Genomic DNA, 25,240 nt, shown 5'->3' with positions numbered 1-25,240 from the left:
ACTGACGTGTCATGACTACGTCATATTTTTACGTCAGAATCTTACGTCAAGAAGTGTGAAATAATGAGTCACATATGACTCATTCGTGACTTGTATCTTACGTAAATCCTGACATAGCCCAATGTCATTTTGACGTCACATTGACGTAAACGTGTTTACTGGGTAATGAAATTTTTTGTTCAAAATTTAATCCCAAATGAGGTCTAATGATTTATTTTATGAAAAATTGAAATTTTCAGACGTTGCGGCAGTAAAAATGAAAAAAAAAATTTTTCCCGTAATATTTCTAATATTTTTATATTTGTATTTGCCGCTTAAAGCGACAACCAAGTTATTATTATTTTGGATGAGTTGACGTCGGTGTACGCGTCGCTTGACGGCGCATACGACACACTCTCCTGCTCGCTCGCTGTGGCTCGCTCACATGTTAGTCTCTTGGCGGTTTTATGTGCTACTACGTAGTTGCGACTAAGATACTTTTATACTGTTTATTTATTATAATACATATAAACTATTATTAAAGATTATAAGAAGTTATTGATATTTATTAGAAGTTTATAAAGATTAAATTCAGTTTACTTAATTATTGTGTTGAACTTTTATTCACTTCCTAACAGGTATTTGGACCCAGTGCACGCTTCCACTGCGCGTGTAAATTATTTATTATAAAAATAAATTGTTTTTGTGGAAGTGATTTATCACAAGGTAAGAGTATTTATGAATATTCTTTTAGAAAAGAAATTTTGCAAAATTAACACAAGAATATAAGACGTAATTGAGAGACATGCATGCAAGAAAATAAAACGGAATAAATACGTTTTAATAGACGCTTAATTTAGACAACCTAGAAAGACTTGACAAATATTTATTTGTTTAATTAAATAAATTCATAGATTTCTGAAAATATTTTTCAGTATATTAGAAGGTGACAAATAGATTAACAAGTAGATTGCCTTTTGTTGAAATCTCTGGTGAGGCCGGTAGACGCGAAAAATTCAAGATGTTGGCCAACAGCGTCATAACAACAATAGTACACGAAACCACGTGTATTACAAAAGCATTTTTTAGATTATAATTTTTAAAAGATGTTTTAAATTAAATGTTAAACTTAATTATTAGTGTTTAATTATTTTAAAAAATTGTATTTGGACATGTCATTAATATTGATCAATATAAAATACATATCAAAACTATTTCGGTAACTTTGGCTATGCGACGCTTGCGTTCGGCATCAAGTAGCTTATAGTTTGTAAGGTTGTTTGTTTACATAATGTATCCTGAGTATGTGTGTGATCAACCGCATCCAGCGTTGTTTTATTGCCGTGCGTAAAACTGTACGTTGGAATAGGTCGCTTTTTTAATTTTGGTTTCCCATTTAAATAACATGGGAAAAACTCTGTTTTGTTTTAAATTGAATTTACACATAATTTACGCAATATTTTACAAAAAACGATTTTATATTTTTAGAGTAGAGTCTTTGAGCTTTACAAAACTCTTACACAAAGTATGATTATCTCTACAAAAAGACTAGTTACAGCCATTTAAAAATGACTAAATTTCGAAATTTAAAGAAATAGTTGGCAATTGGGTCATTCCATGTCAGATCGACTAATAGTTGGAATCGATCTCTTTCAATTTGGACAAATTTTTATCAGAAGTTTTCGTTTATCATAAAACGAAGTTCTGCCAAAGGAAAAACAATAAAAAAATTACAACAACAAAATATATATTTTGTAATGTATTTTACAATTTGTAAAAAATGCTTGCCGTAAGATGGACGGTGTGGCTTAATGTATATAGAATAAGCGAATGGAAATTTAGTATAGACCGGATAGCTCAAATGGTAGAGTAGCCGACATGTCTTCGGAAGGTTCTGGGTTCGAATCCCAGTCCGAGCTATCTAATAATTTTTTCTCGCATATTCTATAAACTCACATTAAAATGATCCTCTCCACATTCCTTTCTCAATCCTTTCCTACCAATATCCTGTTACATATTGCAAATATAAAACAAGAGTTACGGTGATTACTTACGGATAAAACAATTACTGTAATAGATGAAAATAATTTTTAATTAAAAATAAAATTAATTTGAATTTATTGAAAAATTAAGATACGACTGTATTAGAAATTTGACAGTTAAATAAAAGGATCTGTTAAACCAAAAAAAATATAGAATACAAAAAATTTGTAAAATTTGACAAAATTTTTTGATAAACTTGATATTTTCGTCAAAAAATTGGAAAAAAATGAGAAAATATTATAAATTATATTATAAAGTTTAATAACTTCAAAACGTGTCGGTTTATCGAAAAATTCTAAGATAGCTTTTTTGTAGAGCGTTCAATTTTACACAAGAAAATGATTTAGTCTAGCTTTTTTGATTAACGATTAAAGAGTTATAAAATTCTAAACTCAAAAGAACAAGCTTTCCCATGTTAATCATACGGGAAATTGAAATTTACCATGCGGGACATCTTAATATTAATCTTAAGGGCTGTAACTTTCACAGGATTTTTTTTTCATCATTTCCAACAATATTTTCGATATATTTAAGAAAAAAAAATAGTCGATTTTTTTTAATCAGTCTAATATATATATATATATATATATATATATATATATATATATATATATATATATATATATATATATATATATATATATATATATATATATAGATGTATAGATGTTAAGAAAATCCCAGATATTAAGATTATATGTTTACAGGTACAGATGATGGTATTAAAAGTAAGACTGATAATACCAAGATTAAGATTATGAGCAACGAAAAGATGTTAATGCTTGGCAACAAGGATTTAGAAGATATGAAGAGGTTGATGGTGGAGTCAAATAAACAGACTCAGGAGATGTCAACATCAATTGGAAAAGCAGCCTGAAAGCTCGAGGAAGTCTCTGACGCGCTGCTAGATGCTTTAAAGGTGATGGTAAATGGATATAGAGCTGAGTAAGATCGGGAGAAGGCTAAAATAGAAGCCGCTAAGGTAAAGAATTCACATACAATTTCTACTTTCCCAAATAAAATCAATTTAGAAGCTGCAAATGGGAATAATATCATTGCTAAAGATTTGAACGTTATTAAAGATGCATTACTATCAAATCAAAGTAAGATCAATGTTAGAAGAGATTACAAACTGACCCAAAAATCAAATTACAATATCTGGTTTGATTATTTAAAATCAGAAAATACTAGTTGTGATTTATTAGATGTAATAGATGAAAATAATATTAATGATAATAATTTATCAAGTTCGATGAGTCATAAAAGAAAGTGTCTTGTCAGAGATATTATTATTAATCATTTAGATGAAGATTATCACAAGAGAATTCTTGATATTTCTGAACCCATAGAAATTTTGAAAAGAATTAAAGAATGTAGAAAGGAACAGATAAACCTTACGTCAAGTTCTGTTAGAAAAAGATTGTATTCAATTAAGATGAAAAAGAATGAGAAGGTTAATGATTTCTGTAAAAGATTTGACCAGATCATTAGAGAATATGAATTTTGTGGAGATGGGGAACAATTAACTGAGCAAGAAATTAGATCTGCGTTTTATCAAGCTATAATTCCAATAAGTCCCCAATTAATGTCCGCAGATTTTATTAAGAGATCTCATTCAAAAGAGATGACAATAAATGAAATGAAATCTTTTATTCTACAGTTAGAAGCAGAGAAGAAAACAAGTGACGGAGAAGAAACTGTCAAAGCACAGACAGCAAAATTTGATAGTAATAAGAATTGCTTTCGATGTGCTCAGTCAGGACATAGAATCGAAGAGTGTTCATTGGCAAAAGACTTGTGGTTTTGCTACTATTGCCAGGACATAAAAAATCACAAAGGTTCGGAATGCAACGAGGCCAGACTTAAAAGTAAGGTTCTAAATAATAATAATATCAAACCTAGAGGTAAATTAGATAGACGGGGAATTACTAGAATTAGAAATAATGTGAATTCTAAGCCATATAATAATGATAGACGTTTTAAGAATTACAATAAGAATAATCAGCACTCAGCTCAAAATGCACCCAAACGAGACAGTGGTAGTACAAAAAGAGTGACTGATGGAAAAAAAGGTAAGAAACTATTAAATAAAGATTTAATAGATGACATTAAATTTATTGCTGATTCAGGAGCAACAGATCACATAGTAAAGAATCGATTGATACTAAGTAACTTTGAAAAATGTGAAAATAAAGTCATTAAAAGTGCCAATAAGAATAAATCGGCTGACATTTTAATAGATGGAAAAGGTGATCTTTTGCTCTACACGAATCAAGATGACAAGTTAATTAAACTATCAAATGTTATTAGTGCTAAAGATGTATCAGATAATTTATTATCATTAAGAAAATTAATCGATAAAGAATTTAAGATTTATTTAGATGATAAGACTTTGCGAGTATTTAGTGAAAATTTAGAAGAAATAATACTAGAGGGAATATATGAAAAACCCAACTGGATCTTAAACTTTAAAGTCAAGAACTACATCGGCGATAAAAATAAATTAAATTGGGAATACAACGCTTATCGTTGTAAAGCTGTAATGATTCAAGAAGATAATACCAATGAATCTGAAGTAGATGTGCAAAGAAAGGAGGGAGATTCAGAAAATGAAGAGGTCAAGGATTCTTCAATTAGGAGGGAGGAAGAAGTCACAACACCTCCAGAAATAGAACAACATCCTGAAAATCCAAATGATGACATGTTTAATTGGGATTCTAGTTTAATAACTAGAAATACAATTAAGTTAGATGACATCGAGAGCATTAAGAATTTAGAAGAGCTATTCACATCAAATCCATTAGAGCAAGGAACAACAGAGTCAGGTAAAATAAATGAAGCTATGTTATGGCATGTAAGGCTTGGTAATGCTTCATTGAACTATCTCAAGAAATTACGGAAAATATACAGCAAATTAGAGAAAGTTAAATTTGATGATTCAATTTTAGACCGTGAAATATGTATTATGTCAAAGATGCAAAAATTACCATTTAAAGAAGTTAGAAAACGAGCATCAAGACCATCACAAATAATACATACGGACACGATGGGTCCAATAAAACCAACTTCACATTCAGGACACAAAAGATTTATTAATGTGTACATAGATGATTATTCCAGATTAGCTAGAGCATACGCAGTAAAGACTAAAGATTAATCAGGAGAAACATTAGAAAAGTTTCTCATATCTACAAGAAATTTACTTGGTAAAGATGAAAAAGTATGCTACGTTAGATCGGATCAAGGAACAGAGTTCACTGGTGGAAAATTTTTAGATGTTTTAAGAAAAGAAAAGATAGAATTAGAATTAACACCGCCTTATACCCCTGAACACAATGGAGTCTCTGAAAGATTCAATGCTACGTTACAGAGGAAAGTCAGAACCTATATGATGGATTCTGGTTTACCCAAGAGCATGTGGGAGTTAGCAGTAGATGCAGCAGTTCACTCATACAATCGAACACCACATAAATCTATAGATTATAATGTACCATTGATGAAATTCAATAAGAATGAAAATTGTCATTTCGACAAAATTAAAAGATTTGGATGTATTGGATATATTATAATTCCAAAACCAGAGCACAAGTTCAGTGAGAGAGCAATCAAAGCAGTCATGGTGGGATATAAACCCACAGAATACTTATTATGGCATCCCAGTACTGGAAAAGTTCTAGAGTCACGACATGTTAGATTCAACGAAAAACTAGTGTATAAAGATGTATATAAGAATAAACACAGAAGAAACTGAAGATGAAATCAGTTGGAAGTCAGATGAAAATGTACCAAATAATCTAGAAGACAAAATCAATGTAGAAAAGGAGAAACCGGAACAAAGAAAAAGAGGCAGACCACGTAAAAATCATCTAGAAGCTAAAAACTCAAATGAAAAGAAAATTTCATCAGAAGAAAGCAGACCATGTACTAGAGGTGAGATGAAAAGAAAGTTAGAATCTGAAAAGAACAAAGATAGAAAATTGATTGAAGACATAAGTCTTGCAAAAATTGTCAACGTGTCTGAAGATAAATCTAAGAAGGATGAACAAGAACTGATAAGTTGTTTAATTACTTCCTTAAACAAAGAACCTATCAACTATGATGAGGCAAGCAAATCGAGCGAAAGATGTCAATGGATGAGGGCTATCAAGGATGAACTGGACTCAATAACTAAAAATGACGTCTGGGAACTCGTAGATTTGGAAGAAGCAAGTAAAACTGGAAGAAAATTAAATATTATTGATTCAAGATGGGTTTTTAAAAAGAAAGTAGAAGTAAATAAAGATGTTCTTTATAAAGCACGACTTGTATGTCGAGGTTTTAAAGATAAGAATGAGTATGATTTAAAGGATACATATTCGCCAGTATCTAGATTATCACTCATACGATCATTCCTTTCAATAGTAAATAAATATGACCTAGAGATCTGTCAATATGATGTGAAAACGGCAATCCTTTATGGAAATTAAGATGAAGAAATTTACATGAAGATTCCAGAAGGTCTAGACGTAGATGAAAAGACAAAACAAACAAAGATACTTAAATTAAAGAAATCTTTGTATGGATTAAAAGTAAGTCCTAAGAAGTGGAATATAAAATTCAATCAAGTGGTAAAAGAAATTGGTCTCGAAAATGATTTACATGAACCATGTTTATACACTTGGAGGAAAAATGGAATCGTAGCTGCATTGATAATTTATGTAGATGATATTCTAGCAGCTAGCAATGACTAAAAGAAATTAGAAGAAATTGGAAACCATTTATGCAAGAATTTTGAGATAAAAGTTCTTGGTGAACCTAGGAAATTTCTTGGAATTGAAATAGAAAGAAACAGACAAGAAAAATACATTGTGTTAAATCAAAGTAGCTATATTGAAAGCATTTTAGATAGATTTAAAATGACAAACTGCAACCCTCAGAACACCCCAATGGTTACCAGACAAGCTGAAAATAGAAGTAAAAGAAGAAAATTGGAAGAGTTAGAATTATCTAAACATGAACAATCATCAATCGCTAGAATAGCTCCATCTAGATAAAGCAATTAGATTTGTTACTGGAAAAACACTATTTCCTACAACTATTTGGTGTGATAACAAGTCAGCAGATGACTGCACTAAGAAAGATGGAAGTCATAAACTTAAGATGTTTGATAATAGTGTAAATGAAATTAGATTAGAACTACTAGAACGTGAGAAAACGGGTAATAGAAAGCACATGGCAAAAACCCATGGTGATTTCATTAAATAATGTGTTAATGAAAATAGAATTAGAGTTTGTTAGATTTCTACAAAAGAAAATCTCGCTGATATACTAACTAAGCCATTACCTGCAGAACCGTTTAGATATATAAGAGATAAATTAAAATCATACTGACAAAAGGAAGTAGCGCAATGGAAGCTGGACATAAGAAAATGGAGGAAGTGTCAAGAGTACATGATTTTCAAGTCCATTCCATAATTATTATTTAATTTATTATTTTTATATTTGTATTTGCCGCTTAAAGCGACAACCAAGTTATTATTATTTTGGATGAGTTGGCGTCGGTCTACGCGTCGCCTGACGGCGCATACGACACACTCTCCCGCTCTTAGTTGCGAATAAGATACTTTTATACTGTTCATTTATTATAATACATATAAACTATTATTAAAGATTATAAGAAGTTTTTGATATTCATTAGAAGTTAATAAAGATTAGATTCAGTTTACTTAATTATTGTGTTGAACTTTTATTCACTTCCTAACATATATATGAATATATATATTATTTATTGTTTTTAGTATTTCTATTAATATTAATTATTACGATATTTTAGATGAAAGATTCCATCCGACCAATATTACCTCCTCCCCCACCGTCAGTAAAACGTGGAATTGCTGAGCGCCAGCAGCATACTGAACAAATTTCATCTCCAACAATTACAAGCCCAACAGCTGCAATGCCCAGTTCAGTTACTCTTCCATCTGGATCATTGTCAAGTAATGATGTTGATAAACAATTCACTGACTTTGAGGTCACTAAAATATCGAATTCTAACGCAACGAGCAATGACCTAAAAGATGAAGAAGTAAGTTAACGATATTTTCATTGGAAACTATTCTATAAGAGATAAAGATAGAAAGGAATATGTCTGAGTATACTATCATACACGATTATAAATCATGGTACATATATTTTTGAAGACGTCTCTATGAGAAGTTTATAATCAAAACGATATTTAGCATAAAAATTTTAATATTTGTTTTTTATCGCTACAGTTACCGGTCGTAAACTATTTTTTTTCGGCTATTAATATACCACTAAAGCATGGTATTCCTAAAACGATGAGTTATGTTAAAAATATTTTTTCAGTAGAATTTTGATCTGTCTATAGAAGTATATTTTGTCTTATGACAATATTACAATTGATGTCATTACATTATGAAACTTAAATAAAATATAGCTTAAATAGATTGTGTAAAGAATATCTTTAATCGAGATAAAAAGAACTCTCATTTATCTACTCGCATTTAATTACACCGGAACACAAAAAAAAAATTAGGACGACGGTTGACCCTAAAGGCCATCCCTGTAACTTCCCGCTCATTTTGTACTTAAGCGCTTAAAATTACACATTACGTTTTTGAGCTCTTCGAGCTCACAAATATGATTTTTGTGCCATTTTGAGCTCTTCGAGCTCAAAAGTCTGATAGCAGTTTAATAAAACAAATTTTTTTGAATTTTCAAATGGCAATAACTTTTGAATAAATGAACCGATTTTTACGCAGTTGGAGGCATTTGACGCAGTTTTTGAAGCCCCATGAAGAATCTTCAAGTTTAAATCGATCGAGTCAAGAATTTCGAAGTAGTTCCGAAAAAACCCTTTTTCGGTTTTCTTTCGACAACGATAACTTACGAACGAATCAACCGATTTTGACCGGGCTTGCAGTGATCGAGTGGTATTTTGATCTTAAGAGCTGATTAGATTTTAGAATTGATCGGTGAAGCCATTTAAAAGTAATTTCAAAAAAACCACATTTCAAAAAATTTTTTTTTGTAGTTATTTTGAGATTTCTCAAAATTTACTAGTCCGAATCGGTCCAAAGTGTATTCAAAATCTATGTTTGGTCAAACCCTTTCGAATGGTGCCAACCGCGATGAAATCGATCAAGCCGTTCATAAGTTATAAAAAAGTTACATACACACACGCACACGCACACGCGCACACACACACACACACACACACACACACACACACACACACACACACAAAACCACATACAGACACACGGACATCATCGCGAAAACATTCAGGGAAGCTTCCTACACAGTAAAAAAATTTCTGTCAAATTTAACACAAATATTCGTGTTACTGACTGTTTTTACACAAACTAATGTTAATTCAACATTCTAGTGTGTTTAATCAACACGTGAGAATGTGAAATTCTACACACTAGAGTGTAATATTCTACACAAAAATTTTTACACTTTACACAATGACGAAAAATTTTTTACTGTGTAGGACCTCAAAACGTCGAGATCTGATGAAAACTCGATTTTCGAAAAACGGGGTAAAACCAATAACTTCCCGATTTTTGACAATTTTCGATTTTCTTAGTTAAAAATTAAGAAAACGGTTGACCCTAAGGGCCATCCGTGCAAGTTCCCGCTAATTCCATACTTAAGTGCTCAAAATTGCACTCATTACGTTTTCGAGCTCGAAAATTTAATTTTCGTATTATTTTAAGCTCTCCGAACTTAAAAGTCTGATAGAAGTTTAATAAAACACTATTTTTTGAATTTTCAAACCGCAATAACTTCTGAATGAATGAACCGATTTTCACTCGGGTGGCGGCATTCGTCGCAGTTTTCAAAGCCTCATAAAGAAGTTTTTATTTTAAATTGATCGGACAAGGAAATTCGAAGTTATTTCAAAAAAATACCTTTGTCGGTTTTCTATCGACAACGATAACTCAGGAACGAATCAACTGATTTCAACAGGACTGGCAGCGACCGACATGGTTTTTAGATGTTAAGAGCTGATTAGTTTTTGGAATCGATCGGTAAAGCCGTTGAAAAGTTATTAAAAAAAACCACATTTAAACAAATTTTTTTTGTAGTTTTTTTGAGATTTCTTAAAATCTACTGGTCTGAATCGGTCTGAATCTGTCCAAAATGTATTAAAAATCTAAGTTTGGTCAAACCCTTTCGAATGGTGCCAACCGCGATGGAATTGGTCGAGTCGTTCAAAAGTTATAAGAGGGTTACATAATACATACACACACACACACACACACACACACACACACACACACACACACACACACACACACACACAAACACACACACACACATACAGACATAGTGATATCCTCAGGAAAATGGTCGGAATTGCTTTATAGGACCTTCCTTGGCCAAGTGAGCGCCTCGGGAATCGTGATGCATCGCAAAGGTGCGCACAAGTTGAAGATCGTGGAAGAAAGAGTAGGAGCTCCCGGACCGATGAGAAAATTTTTTACCTCTCCACCCGGAATCAGCCAATAGGAAAACAGTACCCTCATTACTGACCCTGGAGCAAAAGCCCTATATAAGACGGGACGTGGAGCTCCAGAGTCACTCTTTCTCGAGTCAGCAGGCGAGTAACCAGGAACTCCGAAGCAACTCTAGAAACAAGAAAACCAAGTAGCAGCAAGAAGAAGCAGCACACCGTGGGATAGTGTGCGAATATACACAGTGTTTAATAAAGCAGTACGATTTAGTGATAGCATTTATGGTGCGAGAACATTAAAAGCAATTAAGTGTATTATTGTTTTTATTTATTTTTTATAATTTTCTTTGCAATGTTAATGAATTATAAAATTTTGAATAGATTACTCCACATATATACATATACAAGATGGCGCGCAAGACAAATTTAAACGCCAAAATACAAATGGAAATTTTATTTTTGAAATTCTTTTTCTTATACACTATAGTTTTTTAACCTATGAATCAAAATAAGAATATATAAGTATGAAAGGAAAAAAAATAATTATTTAAGACCATTACTTGGCAGTAAAATATCGTTTAATTACCATTTTTTCTTTAACAGAACAGTTTTTTAATTCTTTGAAATTTAGTTTTATACTTTGTACTTTTTGTTTAATAAAATATTAAATATTTTTAAAAAAATAATAACACTTAAATTTTATCAATCGTCACATTTGAATTTAATTAATATTGTCATAACGCTAGCTTAACTAATCTGAGTAATCTTTAAAAATGAGGAATCTTGAAGATTTTTATTGCGATGCAGTGAAAAAAATATTATTTTCTTAATGTCATTATATCAATTTATATTGTAACTAATGACAAGTTTGTGAGGTATCTTTACATAGAAAATGGCATAGATATACCATTGAGATCAATGCTTAATGTATTATCTTCATTATTTTTGTTATTATCATCATTATTATTATTATTGTTATTATCACTATCTTTGATTAAAGAATTAGAGTAAAGAGACGTCTTCATCTTGGTTTATTCTTCTTTTGTTGGTTCGTAACCAATGCAATTATGATTGACTCTCTAACTAGATAAATAACAGCCCATTAACGGTGTTAGTAACTAATTTATTACGAGTGGGACATTTAATTAGGCCAATCTTAATTAGGACAATCTTGCTGAATATTCTTTTGCAGTCGGCATTTGAGTGAGGCAAAGATAAAATATTCAAAAAAAATTTTGCCGATTGCTTGAAATTCCAAACATCATCGGTATCACTGTACATATAGACTTTATGCCAAAGGCTGTCCACAGGATCATCAATTTTGATATTAGCTGGTAATTCAAAATTATGAAATATTCTCCATTGATTATCAATGTCTTGAGCTTGAGATGAATTGAATAATCGAGGCAATTTATTTATCAGAGGCAACAGTGTTGGAGTAGTTTTAAGATTTTTTTGAGCCATTGCTTCGGAGGGATTAATTACTGATACATTTTGCAGCAAAAAATCATCAAACTCAAATCTTTTCTTGATTTCTTCACATCCTTGTAAATTTCAACTCAGTAAATTTCGGTAAAGCCCACTTTAGAAAATTATAATATAATTTTATAATAGGATCTTGTAAATAGTTATTGATTTTCACGATTTTTGACTCCGCGCTTTCTTCTAAAACTTGTTTTTCACTGGTATTTTTTTTCTTCTTAGTTAATTTCTTGCATTCTTCATCAAAATTTAAATCATTGAAATATAAAACCAAGCCATCCCATTGCTCAAGAAGTAGTTCAACAACTGCTGAAATAGACAGCCAACGTATTTGTACAGGTTGTAAAATCTTATGATTTTTTAGACTAAAATTAATTGAATCCCTTTAAAAGCAAATTGTCACTTGGAACTTGAAGAAAAATGGTTATAAATTAGATGAGGTAATTTTTCACAGTCTGATGGTAATTTAGAGCACGCTTTACCAGCGCAAAGGTGTAACGAATGACATATACATTTCATAATGTAGATATGTAATTTAGATACCAGGACAACTTTGTTCGAAACATGTACGCACAGAATTTTTGTCGCCAATCATTGTATTGCATCCATCTGATGCAAACCCGATGATGTTTGAGAATAGATTTATCAAACGACTTTTTAATGCAATTGAAAATATGTTCTGCCGAAGCTTCAGTACAATTATCTTCATCATTAAAAATTTGATATAGCTCCCAAAAACGGCTAGTAATTTTTGTTTTCAATGGAGTCATAAAATCTGACGATAATGCAAAGATTCTGAGTTCGTGATATATCTGTAGATTCATCAATCATTAAACTAAAAAGCACATTTTTCAATTTTATTTCCAAATCTTTTTCAGTCTTACCAATATCATTCAACACCTATGACCCAGCTAGTGGGAAAAGGGACTGAGGCAAGGAGGGAAGTGTCAGCGGATACCTACTCTTCTGCTTTTATGTTCGCCTAATACTTTGTCGGGACGATTTTCGCCAGAACTTATTATTTAACGTTTTAAATAATTCTTTTTTTTTACTTAAATTGTTCCTAACGTGTTCAGTATTACTACTACTATTGTTGTTATTATCATTATTGTTATTAACATTTGTTTAACCCGAGTATTAATTAATTTTGTGGGTGTTTAATAATTTATTTGAGTATTATCTCCAAAGAAATATAATTTATTATCTTTTGTTTATTTATATTGAATATTATTATTGAATATAACAATAATTTCTAAGATATTGGTATTATTTAATCATTTTGACGTTTCGTTTATTAATTAGCGTTTTGTTAAATTCATGTTTATGAATATTTATATATCAAAGCCTCAAACAATAATTAGAAATAATTGTGTTTATTAGTTAGTTCATAATTAAAACTAGGATTGATTTTTGTTAAATCTTGTATTTATTCTTATTCTTAAAATTGAGAACCATTTTCTATTTTTATTTATTCGTTTAAAGCTTATGTTTATAATTTAATTAAATCAACTACGATGAAATAAATATTAATCCTAAAAGTATTTATATGAGCGAATATTGAAAAACTGGAAAAAATTGAAAATTGCATGCCTTAAGCGCGCAGGTATGCTTTACTCTCGCCTAAAAATCGTGATTTCAATTAAAACGTGATTTTCATAATTTAAACGAAAAAAATTATGGATAAAAAGCGTATTGAAATAAATAATAGTAACTAGAGAACACGTTAAAAAAATTTTCTTATCGATTAAATAAGATTTCTCAGAAAAAACTCGTTTTTCTGATGAATTAAATGGATAAGAGCGTGGTATTCACGGGAACTATGGGCTTGAAACACCACAACTTTGTCAAAAATCACTTTCACGATTTAATTTTTTTTTTTGTTTTATTCCTGACGAAGTTTATCAAAACCCTTGTTAAAATTGTGTGTCAAAATAATTTCGTTTCGATACAGTTAATTTTTTTCGATTGTCAGTTCAGTGACTTTTTCTGCGATTTCGGCAGCCATATATATTATTTTTCATAAACAGAATCTACAGATTCGGTAGAATCTGGCGCCAATTTCCGTTCAAAAATCCCGTTGCAAACGGAGCGCCAGACTACCGAATGTGTTTACAGTAAGCAGAACGGTTTTTTGAGGTTGTATAATTTGATTTATTTAATTATACGGTACTTTTTTTCACTAATTTGTATATTATAACAGTGGGTCATAATTAATTTTACCGTATTAATTAATTTATATTCACTTATAACAATTTATTTACTTGAAATTATTAAATTTTATCAGCACATACTATAGCGCGCTCACATTTTTCGATCCTGACTTTTTTTCACGAAGCCTAGATAGAAGGAGCACGCTCGCTGTGTTATGCACGCGTCTCTTATACGAGGCATGATAGGGGGACTTAAAATGTCGGTAGAGAGCGCGTCGGTTCGACAGGTCGGATCCCTGATTAAGAAATATGATTTGGAATGATTCGAAAAATTTTAATAATTTAATATTGTATGATATCACAAAATTATGATTCACAATTATTCAAAATGATTCAAAATTCTTAGTTCTGAATAATTTTAAATCATAATTTTATTATTCAAAATTATTCAGAATGATTCAAAGTTCTTAGTTCTGAATCATTTTGAATCATAATTGTATTATTCAAAATTATTCAAAGTTTTTAGTAGTATATGATTTTAAATCATAATTATATTATTTGAAATTATTTAAAATGATTCAAAATTCTTAGCTGTCCATAATTTTGAACCATAACTTTATGACTTAAAATAACTCGAAATGATTTAGAATTGCTCATTTTGAATACTTAAAATTACTCATTTTAAATACTTAAAAATTGTAAAATTATGATTTAAATTAATTCAAAATAACTTGGAATTTAATTTCTATTAATTTTAAATTATTTTTTTCGACATTATTATTAGAAATAATTTATCAAATTAAATTATTTTAATTATATTAAATCAAAAAATAATATTAAAATTGTCAAGTCCTTATTTAATATTTAAAAAAATTTTGGAATAATTCAAGCATTTGACATCTTTTATACTAGAATCAGAAAATAATATTTCATAATTAAAAATAAAAGGAAATTATCGAAAACTATAAAAGAAATTACTATTCAATTATAAGGATAACTTAATAGTTATGATTAGGACCTATAATTAGGAGACATCAAATTGAGGAAATTAATAAGAGATATTAAAATAATGTCACAACATCATAATTGTTTTTAGTAATAAACTTTTTATTAGTAATTTTTTGTTACATCTTACTATTGCTTTCATCGCTTGCTTCTTCATAATCTTTCTCTTCATTTTCCATTGACTCAATATATTGATTTTTTAATAGTTCTTCCAGTTCCTTGTCTGAAATTTCTTCATCTTTCTTTTTTACTTTTCTTGTTCTGGGAATTATAGATTCTTCTTCTTCTTCTTCTTCTTCTTCTTCTTCTTCTTCTTCTTCTTCTTCATCTTCTTCTTCTTCTTCTTCTTCTTCTTTTTTTTTCCCTGTTTTTCTTCTTCTTCTACTTCGTCATTACTTTTTTCTTCTACTTTTTTCTTGCTGTTCTTTTCCATTTTTCTTTCAATTTTTGACCTTTTTACATTAGAAATGTACCTTCCCAGGTATGTATATAATTTTTTAAATTCCATGTCTTTTTCGAGTTTCCCTAAAGTTGACATGTATGGTGAATTTTTAAGGTAATACATATAAAAATCTGAAATAAATGAACAACAATAAATATATCATGAGATACAAACGAGCAGAATCATATGAGTAAGTTCAACCCATCAAAAATAATATTGTCATTATTTTTTTTATTATTACTTTGACTAAAATAATTACTACCATGTAAATAATGATAATTTTTGAAAAAATATCTGTTGTAGTTAAATATTATTTCACCTCAAAAAATAATTTGATACTGAAAAGAAAAATATTTAAGACAGAATAGGCACTATTTGAATAGTTACAAAAAATAGACGGTTATACACAAAGCACTGCACGAAATAAAAATGAATAATGATTTGGTCTTGGTAGGAATCAATTCAAGTTTATCAATTAATACGATAAAACGAATAACCAGAATTAAAATAAGGATACATGGAATAATGAAAAGAATATAGATTCAAAATCTGCAAATAAACTTTTAAATGGAGATAATGTAGTAGGAGGATATAGGATCTTAAAAAAGTACCAAGAAGGACATATTATTCCGTGAACTATGAGATATGACAAGAAAAGTCACAAGTCCTAAAGGGATCATGAATCAAATGGCGAACCGGTGTTTACGGGACAATATGTTCAGAGGTCAACTTTCGACGGCTTCAAACGAAACTACTTGGCAATTTTGCAAAGCGATATTAGATAAAAAAAAAGAAATAACAAATTGTATCAGAACCAACGATGGGGTTTTATTAATACAAAATGATGTTAAAAACGTAATACCAGAAGAGGAACAAATTTATACCCGATGTATTTATAATAGTGTAGTGTTTTATGGTACACTTTATACTAAAGGCAATAAAACAAACAACACAACAGTCTACTTAGATAACAATAAAATTGCTAAGATTCATTGCTTTTATAATCGACATGATCAAGTTTACGTAAAGGTAACAGTAGCTGCAGTAGAAAAATTTGATATTTTTGAACATATATTTGTTATCAAAGAGTGGGAAAATAAATTTACAATTATAGATATAAAAAAAAATAGTATCAAAAATGGTATTTATTAGAGTAGAAAATTTATCTTTGATTTCTATGACTGACTATGTATGTCTACAAGTCAATAGTTTTGAGGTTCAATAAAAAATAAGATTATACCTATGTAACAATGACAATTCAATCTTTTGTATCCCTATAACGACACCTTCATTACCATTCTATTTATCAAACTAATAACAATTAAATGATTATGATCACTCTGGGATCGAAAATATTAAAAGAAATTTATAAAATTTAAAATTACCCAAACGAGCTTTCAATGTTATTCAGTATTATTTAAGATGATTTGGAAGTTGGAATCATTTCAAATAATATTAAATCCTCTGGAAAACCAGAAATTATAATATTATTTTATCATTCAATATTATTCAAAATGATTCGAACGTTTAAATTATGCTAAATAATTTTATATCATCTGAAGAACCAGAAATTTCTATATTATTTTATCATTCAATATTATTCAAAATGATTTGGAAGTTGAAATCATTTCGAATAATATTAAATCATCTGATGAACCAGAATTTTCAATATTATTTTATCATTCAATATTATTTAAAATGATTCGAACGTTTAAATTATGCTAAATAATTTTATATCATCTGAAAAACCAGAAATTTCTATATTATTTTATCATTCAAAATTATTCAAAATGATTTGGAAGTTGAAATCATTTCAAATAATTTTAAATCATCTGAAGAACCAGAATTTTCAATATTATTTTATCATTCAATATTATTCAAAATGATTTGGAAGTTGAAATCATTTCAAATAATTTTAAATCATCTGAAGAACCAGAATTTTCAATATTATTTTATCATTCAATATTATTCAAAATGATTTGGAAGTTGAAATCATTTCAAATAATTTTAAATCATCTGAAGAACCAGAATTTTCAATATTATTTTATCATTCAATATTATTCAAAATGATTTGGAAGTTGAAATCATTTTAAATAATTTTAAATCATCTAGAAAACCAGAAATTATAATATTATTTTATCATTCAATATTATTCAAAATGATTTGGAAGTTGAAATCATTTCAAATAATTTTAAATCATCTGAGAACCAGAATTTTCAATATTATTTTATCATTCAATATTATTCAAAATGATTTGGAAGTTGAAATCATTTCAAATAATTTTAAATCATCTAGAAAACCAGAAATTATAATATTATTTTATCATTCAATATTATTCAAAATGATTTGGAAGTTGAAATCATTTCAAATCATTTTAAATCATAAAATAATATTACATTTTTTTATTATTTGATATGATATAAAATGATTCGTTGTAAAATTTATGCTTGAAAGTCAAATCATCCTGACAATTTGGGATGATTTGAAATGATTAAACCCGCGTCTTTTCGAATCATTCCAAATGAGATTTCTTAATCAGAGATATTTGAAACAGTATAATTGTTCCTTAGAAAATTAATTAATGAAAAATTGAAGACAAATAATAAATGGTAAAAAATAATTATTAATAATAAATTTTGATCATTAATTATTGGAAAAAAATACGTATATTTAATATTTATCGAAAATAATACCAAGAAGAAGTTAATAATAACTGGGAATTAGCAAACAAATAATAATTTAATATTTATAACAATCAATGTTATATTAAATTGATATCGTGTAGAAATATATAACAGTAATTTAAAAAGTAATAATAACCAAAATGAAAATGTTGACAAATATTAACAGAATTATTTTTGAAGCTGTAAAATCGAGTTTAAAAAATTTCTTATCATAAATATATAAATATACACACAATAATAGTATGAAGTCTTACAATGAATAATAAATAATTACCTGATGGGCTGTGAAAGAATTAATCGAAGATGATAAAAAAAAATGAAGTAGTTAATTAGGTTTCAAGAAAAATATATATTTTATTAATTGTATTTTAATAGTATTAACACAGTTAGATTTTTAATAAACTTTTACAAGAAAAACAAAAATATAAATAAGTAATAATTGAATTCGTAATCAATAAATAGGTTTTTTTAAACTACTAATCACGTTAACTTCGCGGATTTTCGGTGCTTTCTAGTGAGAGCTCTTCGTTGGCTCATGTTTTTGTTAAATAATTTAGTAAGAAAATGACCTCGCATGACAATAAAATAATTAATGACCTTTATCGTTAATTGCTTAGTGTGATCAGGGCAACCAATTTAGGGAAGCGCATCGCGTAAAGCTATTTGATCACGGATTTGATGCATTGTATTGCATTTAATAGTTTTGGTTCCTGCAACTTTTAACATCTATATATTCCCGCCTGTTTTTTATATTGTTGATCAGCTTTCAAAAATACTATGCATGTTTCTGATGACCTATCATAATAATAACAAATTATTTTGAATAGAATATGCTAAAAATAGAAGAAATTTTAATTAGAAGAAAGGTTTATGTTATAAGTACTTCTGACTATCAAATCCTGTGCCGCTACACATTTGAGAAGTCTCCAAATCTTTTAAAAATGTCCAAAAGCTTTCCATACTACTAAGTATATAATCACTATTTGTTGATTTATTAAGTTTAACATTAGTTACCTGCAAATATATACAATTAGCTATATCCAGTAAGTCGTTCAAAAAAATATAAAAATTTCTTACAAGTATATTAAGAGTCTTATCGATTTTTACACGAATCTTTACATCATACGATATGTAATCTAAGCAACAAAGAATTACTGCCGGTAAATCGAGATGGTCATCAACCCAGCTCCATTTTTTTGGTTAAATTCTTATTAACAGTTAAAGCCATATTAAAGCAAATTTTTTTTTTTTAAGGGAGTTGGGAAAGAACGGATAGGGGAAAGGGGGGGGGGGAACCTACTCAGTGGGAATTTTTCCGTAATTGAAAAAATAATCAGACAGCCCAGACTGGGAATCGAACCCAGATCTCTCGGTTACGCGCCAAGGGCTCTACCAGTTAAGCTATCCGAGACAAGTACTGACTACTTTATTCAGTCACGTATATAAGACCCACCGAGCAAACAACGCCACCGTCCATCTTACGGTAAAGAGCCATATTAAAGCAAATTTTTTAAGGGAGTTGGGAAAGAACGGATAGGGGAAAGGGGGGGGGGAACCTACTCAGTGGGAATTTTTCCGTAATTGAAAAAATAATCAGACAGCCCAGACTGGGAATCGAACCCAGATCTCTCGGTTACGCGCCAAGGGCTCTACCAGTTAAGCTATCCGAGTTTTTGGTTCTAAATTCTTTATCAATTCTTGAATTGAAAATTCTGAATTGATTGCAGTTAACTCGGGATCATTGTGGCTAGTCTACAAACATATAAAAAAAATTGAATTAAAAAGAAAATCAAAAATATTATATTCACGGATTTGCTCAATTATTAGAGTCGTAATCGATTAGTAAACAATATTAACAACATTAATGATAGAAATATTTCAAGTTTTATTTCAATGTAACTATTAAATCTTTTATATGAGAGAAAAAATTGGAAGAATGTACATTAATAATAGGTAACAAGTTGACATTTTAATTATTATAAAAAAAAACAACGAATACTATTAATATTAGCACCGATTTATAATTTTACATAGAAAATATTTCAATACTTGCTCCAATAATTTATAGTTTCCCGATCGATTACCATACTTCATTACATTATAAATAATTCTAGTCATACTTGTTCAATATTATTAGGTTCAACTGAATTGTCATCAAAAACCTCGTTGACTTCTATGCATTCATAATCATGCAATATTTGACTTGAATGTAATATATCATTTTCCCGTGAAATTAATAAAATCGATGATATTAAAAACAGTAATTAATACTTAACAGCTGAAATTTTGATTTACGTATAATTTGATTTAGATATAATTTTCAATTGACTTCTTACGTTTGTATTGGCATTTACAGAAATATTTGTAACAGGTGTTGTTGAGCTAATATTTTTATGTAATGTTGGGATGGCACCAGGTTTGAGTATTATTTTCTTTCGTTCAGACACAAACGGTTCTTGATTAGGAATAATAATAATATCTTTCCGACGAACATATTCTTCTTCAAAATGCAAATCACAAATAAAAATCTCAACTTTCGAATCTGACACTAAATCTTGTCCCAAAATATGACTCCATTGTCTAACAATATCAGGGTCCTACCAAAGAAAAAGAAATTTTCTAATTACTTATCAAAATATTAATTTCAGTATACAAGACTATTAATGATAATGATTAAATTGCATTGATAATAAAATTATAAGTTTCAATCACAGACACTTCTCTGCTGCAACTTGCGCCTATAGTGATTAATTTTTTTAAATGTCATATATGATATTAAAATTTTTATTCTTTTCCAAATGGGAATGTACTTAAAATTAATAAACATTAATAAATATAATTATAAATCTTATAATTTTATCAATGAAATTACAAATTTTGGGGTTATACTTACTTTTGGCAGCTTAAATAAGGAGTTTTTATCCTGTTGTAAATCTTTTTTACATTTTTTATTATTTTTGCTGTTTTTACAATTCACCACAGCACAATTTTTAACCATTTTGAATTTTATAAAACGCTTATTTGTTAACTATGACAACAACAACATTCAATAACACAATCTAATGTTTACATTAAAACATGTTCTAAAAATCAGAACTTTCTAACACTACCGCTGCCTTGCGGACAAATATTGTACCCGATGTTTCCTCATTATTACGGACGCAAATACGGCAAGAAAGCCTATGCCGATCGTTCTCCTTCTATCTAGCTTTATCTAGCTAGGAGCCGTTCTCCTTCTATCTAGCTAGGCTTCGTGCTTTTTTTTGATGGAGAAAAGTCAGCGCCACAGACTAGATAAAATAAAAATGTGTAGTAATCCTCCTATAGATACGCAACTACAGTTAAAAAAGTATTGACAGCTTACATTTACGGCCGCCAGGGCGCACTGGAATTATATCTACATAAACTGTAGCTTCAAGGGGATAGTTTGCGGTAAAAAATGCAGCCAACGCGAGATTTAAGTTAGTACCGTAGAAAAGTAAACTCCAATCTTAAAGGTGCTCACACACATGTTAATAAACTAAGGTAAATTGCTTGCAGTTGTTATGCTTCCATCTAGTGGATGTTATTTTTATTTATTGAAAACTTTACTTACTGTAGCTCTTTCGCCCGGGAGTATTAAAATACTCGGTTTCAGCGCGGGAAAGGAATCATTTTAAATAAAAGAATTCTATTTAGACGTTATTTAATTTTGATCAAAATTATTTAGTTGGTTTCAATTTATTATTCAAGTTGACAAAATATTAAAAAGCTTCAAAATATAAAATTGAGGTTTACAATGACGTGATCTTAGCAATCTAAGCTCTCGGTGAGAAGTGTCGTTACATAGTTTTTCCGAAGAGCTTCAAACTCCGTTCTTCTCCCACCATAACTTCCATACATACTTCCACTCTAAGGAATACATAAGCACACACATTTTCTACTACATATAAATGATCCTTATATACTAACATGTATTTTCTCTATATCTATATATATTTATTTCAGCCTATCGGCCTGAAAGTTAGACTTCACTAATATACACTTTTAGCAATCGAGTCATTATGTTTATTTAACTATTTTTATTAATTTAACAGACCATTTTAAATTCTATTTATAATAAAAATTAACTTTAAATTAACTTGAAATTAAATTACAATAAAAAATTATAATAAACTATAACATGAAAATATATATATTATATTGTTTATAATATGTTGGATTAATGTTTGAGTTTGACTAATTAATAACTTGAATTAAATATTATTTCTATTATTTTACAATCGGATTTTCTAATAAAATTATAAGTCAATTTAATTATTATCATGTATAAAAGAATAGACATTATCGTTTAATTATAAATTAAATAATAATTAAATAATGATTCAATAATAAATTAATAGTAAATTAATTAAATAATAATTATTAATTATAAATTAAATACAAGATAATAATTATTAATTATTTCAACTTAATTTTGCTTAATTACAATATTATATAAAGTTAGATTTTAACAGTAAATGTTATTTAACAATCTTATTTTTGTTTAGTTACATATGAATTTTTATTATTCTTTGTTACTTTTAGAACAAGGGTTTATTGAGTTTCACACGTGTCTTTTACGACTTTTCCTCATAGGGTTTTAAATTCCATGTGGCGAGAAATAGTCCTTGAATTACTCAAGTACCTTTTATGGGTTCTGAAAATTCGGTTACAATGTCCTTTTGTACCGAAATATATTTTTCCCTTATTTTATTTTATTTTCTTTTGTAAATAAAACAGAGTTAACCAAAAGATGTTTATTACAACTGAAAAGAGTAAAAGCATGAAATAAATGATTTGAATATTTACTTCGAATATAAAATTTAACTAATTTTAATCATTTAATATTTACTAATTTGAATATTTCCTTTGAATTCACGCTCTCATAATAGATAGCGCTCTAATAACAGGTAGCGTCACCTGCTGGATGCACTAGGTGCATCACACAGTTATCCTTTTATTTATTTACTTTGAGATCACTTCGAGAAAGTATTGTTGTATATAATTCTATATAATAAACTAACGATGTGGCTAAGATACAGCAAGCAAACGATACGACTCCGTACACAAACAGCACCGTATATATACGGAGTGTTACAAATCCCGGGAAATTCAAATTTCATACGTAATACACGCTTGTAGAATGGCACATGTACGAAGTCGTACACATACTACAGAATAAATGAAGTAATAATAATAATAATAATAATAATAATAATAATAATAATAATAATAATAATAATAATAATAATAATAATAATAATAATAATAATAATAATAATAATAATGACTTGTCTGACCCAAAGAATTACAGGCCTATCACCTGCTTGAATGCGGTTTATAAAATTTTTACAAAAATTTTAAACAACCGTATTTTGCAGGAGATAGAAGCTGTATGGCAACAGATATATGAACAGCGTGGCAGCAAAAGAGGCCTGTCAGGTTGCAAAGAGAACTTGATAGTTGATCGATGTGTCACACAAGATGCGATCTACTATCAACGCAACCTGTCAATGGCCTGGATCGACTATCGCAAGGCATTTGACTCAACTTCTCATGAGTTGATTTTATATCTCCTCAAATGCCTGGGGGTCAATCCTGAAATAGTGGAATGCATTCGGCGTACAATGCAGCTCTGGCGAACGCGTATTTACATTGGAAGTGGAAACGCATTGCACATAACCGGAGTTGTAGAGTACAAACGAGGGGTCTTCCAAGGTGATTCCTTAAGCCCTCTGCTGTTTTGCATCTCACTGCTGCCTATATCTGTTGCTCTCCGTAAAACTCGTGGGTACTCTGTGGGGCCTCCGGGTGATCGAAAATACTCGATTACCCATCTGCTTTATATGGATGACCTGAAGCTGTATAGTGCTGATGAAGATCATCTACAGGCGGCTCTTAACATCGTAGCAGAGTACACGCGGGATGTCGGAATGTCTTTTGGGTTGGACAAGTGTGCGGTCGTACATCTGGCGAGGGGTAAGTGCTCTGTTACGGGTGATGATGTCGAGTTGGTAGATGGGAGCGTTTTAAGACAATTAGACGCCGGAGAGTTGTATAGATATCTAGGAATGGAAGAGCACCGCATGCATGCGGTCTCCGAAGTCCAAGCAACTCTCCGTAGCGAGTATGTTAGGAGACTCCGGAAAATTTGGTCCTCCGAACTTTCCGGCAAAAATAAAGTCTCCGCTACTAACACGCTCGCTGTCCCAGTCTTACTATACTCTTTCGGTGTCTTAAAATGGGCCCGAAAGGATCTGCGAGATCTCGACATCAGAACCCGTAAGACTATCAACATGAACCGGAGCATGCACCCCAATTCATCAGTCGCCAGATTATACCTCTCCCGGTCGATCGGTGGGAGAGGTTTGCAGAGCTTGGAGCGGCTTCACGATCGTTTAGTCCTGGGTTTAACACACGAAGTTGTCAATTTCACTGCAGATGAGGATGACTTTCTTATGCAAATTGTTCATAAACATGAGAATGCGCATAAGGGGTCGTTCTTATATAAGGCAGCAATATATGCGGCAAGAACCCTTGGTCTTGGAGAAATAAACGCTCTTATGGAACTCCGAAAGGAGGAATTCAAGAGCGCCATCAGGAACGCCGAGGAAAAACTACTCCTAGGCAAACTGATGGACAAGTCTATGCACAGCGTGTTCTTCAAACACGTGCGTGATCATGGCTTGTCCACTCAGCTGACGTTTTCCTTCTTAAAGTCAGCTGGCCTGATGTCCGAGACTGAAGGGTTCATATTTGCTTGCCAAGATGGTGTCATTAACACTCTAGAGTACCGTAGCAAGGTGCTCCAGGTGCAGCTCCCGGACACGACCTGCAGGGCGTGTAAACAACATCCGGAGACGCTTATGCACATTTTGTCAGCATGTCCTGTGCTGGCGAGAGGTGCATACATCCAGCGTCACAATGCTGCCCTGAAAGTACTGTACTACTATCTTCGTCACCGCTACGG

The 25,240-nt window shown here is 30.1% G+C and overlaps 2 protein-coding genes across 2 annotated transcripts in view; one reads left to right on the top strand and one right to left on the bottom strand.

Annotated features, from left to right (window-relative positions):
- Positions 1-25,240, top strand: part of LOC123263996 — a gene marked incomplete in the record, with an annotated part of 337,741 nt that overhangs the window by 248,203 nt on the left and 64,298 nt on the right. The window contains 1 exon segment of the mRNA XM_044727045.1: positions 7,835-8,086. Coding sequence (XP_044582980.1) covers positions 7,835-8,086 — 252 coding nt within the window.
- LOC123264051 lies at positions 18,956-21,413 on the bottom strand. Its single transcript, XM_044727096.1, has 7 exons — positions 21,143-21,413; positions 20,586-20,846; positions 20,370-20,474; positions 19,928-20,001; positions 19,327-19,462; positions 19,133-19,263; positions 18,956-19,044 (listed from the first exon to the last, which is right to left on the bottom strand). Exons 1-5 carry the CDS (start codon positions 21,245-21,247, stop codon positions 19,450-19,452), a joined length of 558 nt encoding a protein of 185 aa, XP_044583031.1. The 5' UTR covers positions 21,248-21,413; the 3' UTR covers positions 18,956-19,044; positions 19,133-19,263; positions 19,327-19,449.

The sequence above is a fragment of the Cotesia glomerata genome, linkage group LG1, assembly GCF_020080835.1.
Source record: "Cotesia glomerata isolate CgM1 linkage group LG1, MPM_Cglom_v2.3, whole genome shotgun sequence".
NCBI classification, from domain to species: Eukaryota; Metazoa; Arthropoda; class Insecta; order Hymenoptera; family Braconidae; genus Cotesia; species Cotesia glomerata.
The sequence above is the reverse complement of the archived record's forward strand: the minus strand, read 5'-3'. Positions and strand labels throughout refer to the sequence as shown.

Bases quoted from the DNA above. Each gene is read 5' to 3' on its own strand.
- LOC123264051 (XM_044727096.1), bottom strand. From the start codon at position 21,247: ATGGTTAAAAATTGTGCTGTGGTGAATTGTAAAAACAGCAAAAATAAT. The intron at 20,847-21,142 runs GTAAGTATAACC...TTTCTTTGGTAG, and splicing joins CCTTATTTAAGCTGCCAAAA to GACCCTGATATTGTTAGACA. The intron at 20,475-20,585 runs GTAAGAAGTCAA...TTAATTTCACGG, and splicing joins CTGTAAATGCCAATACAAAC to GAAAATGATATATTACATTC.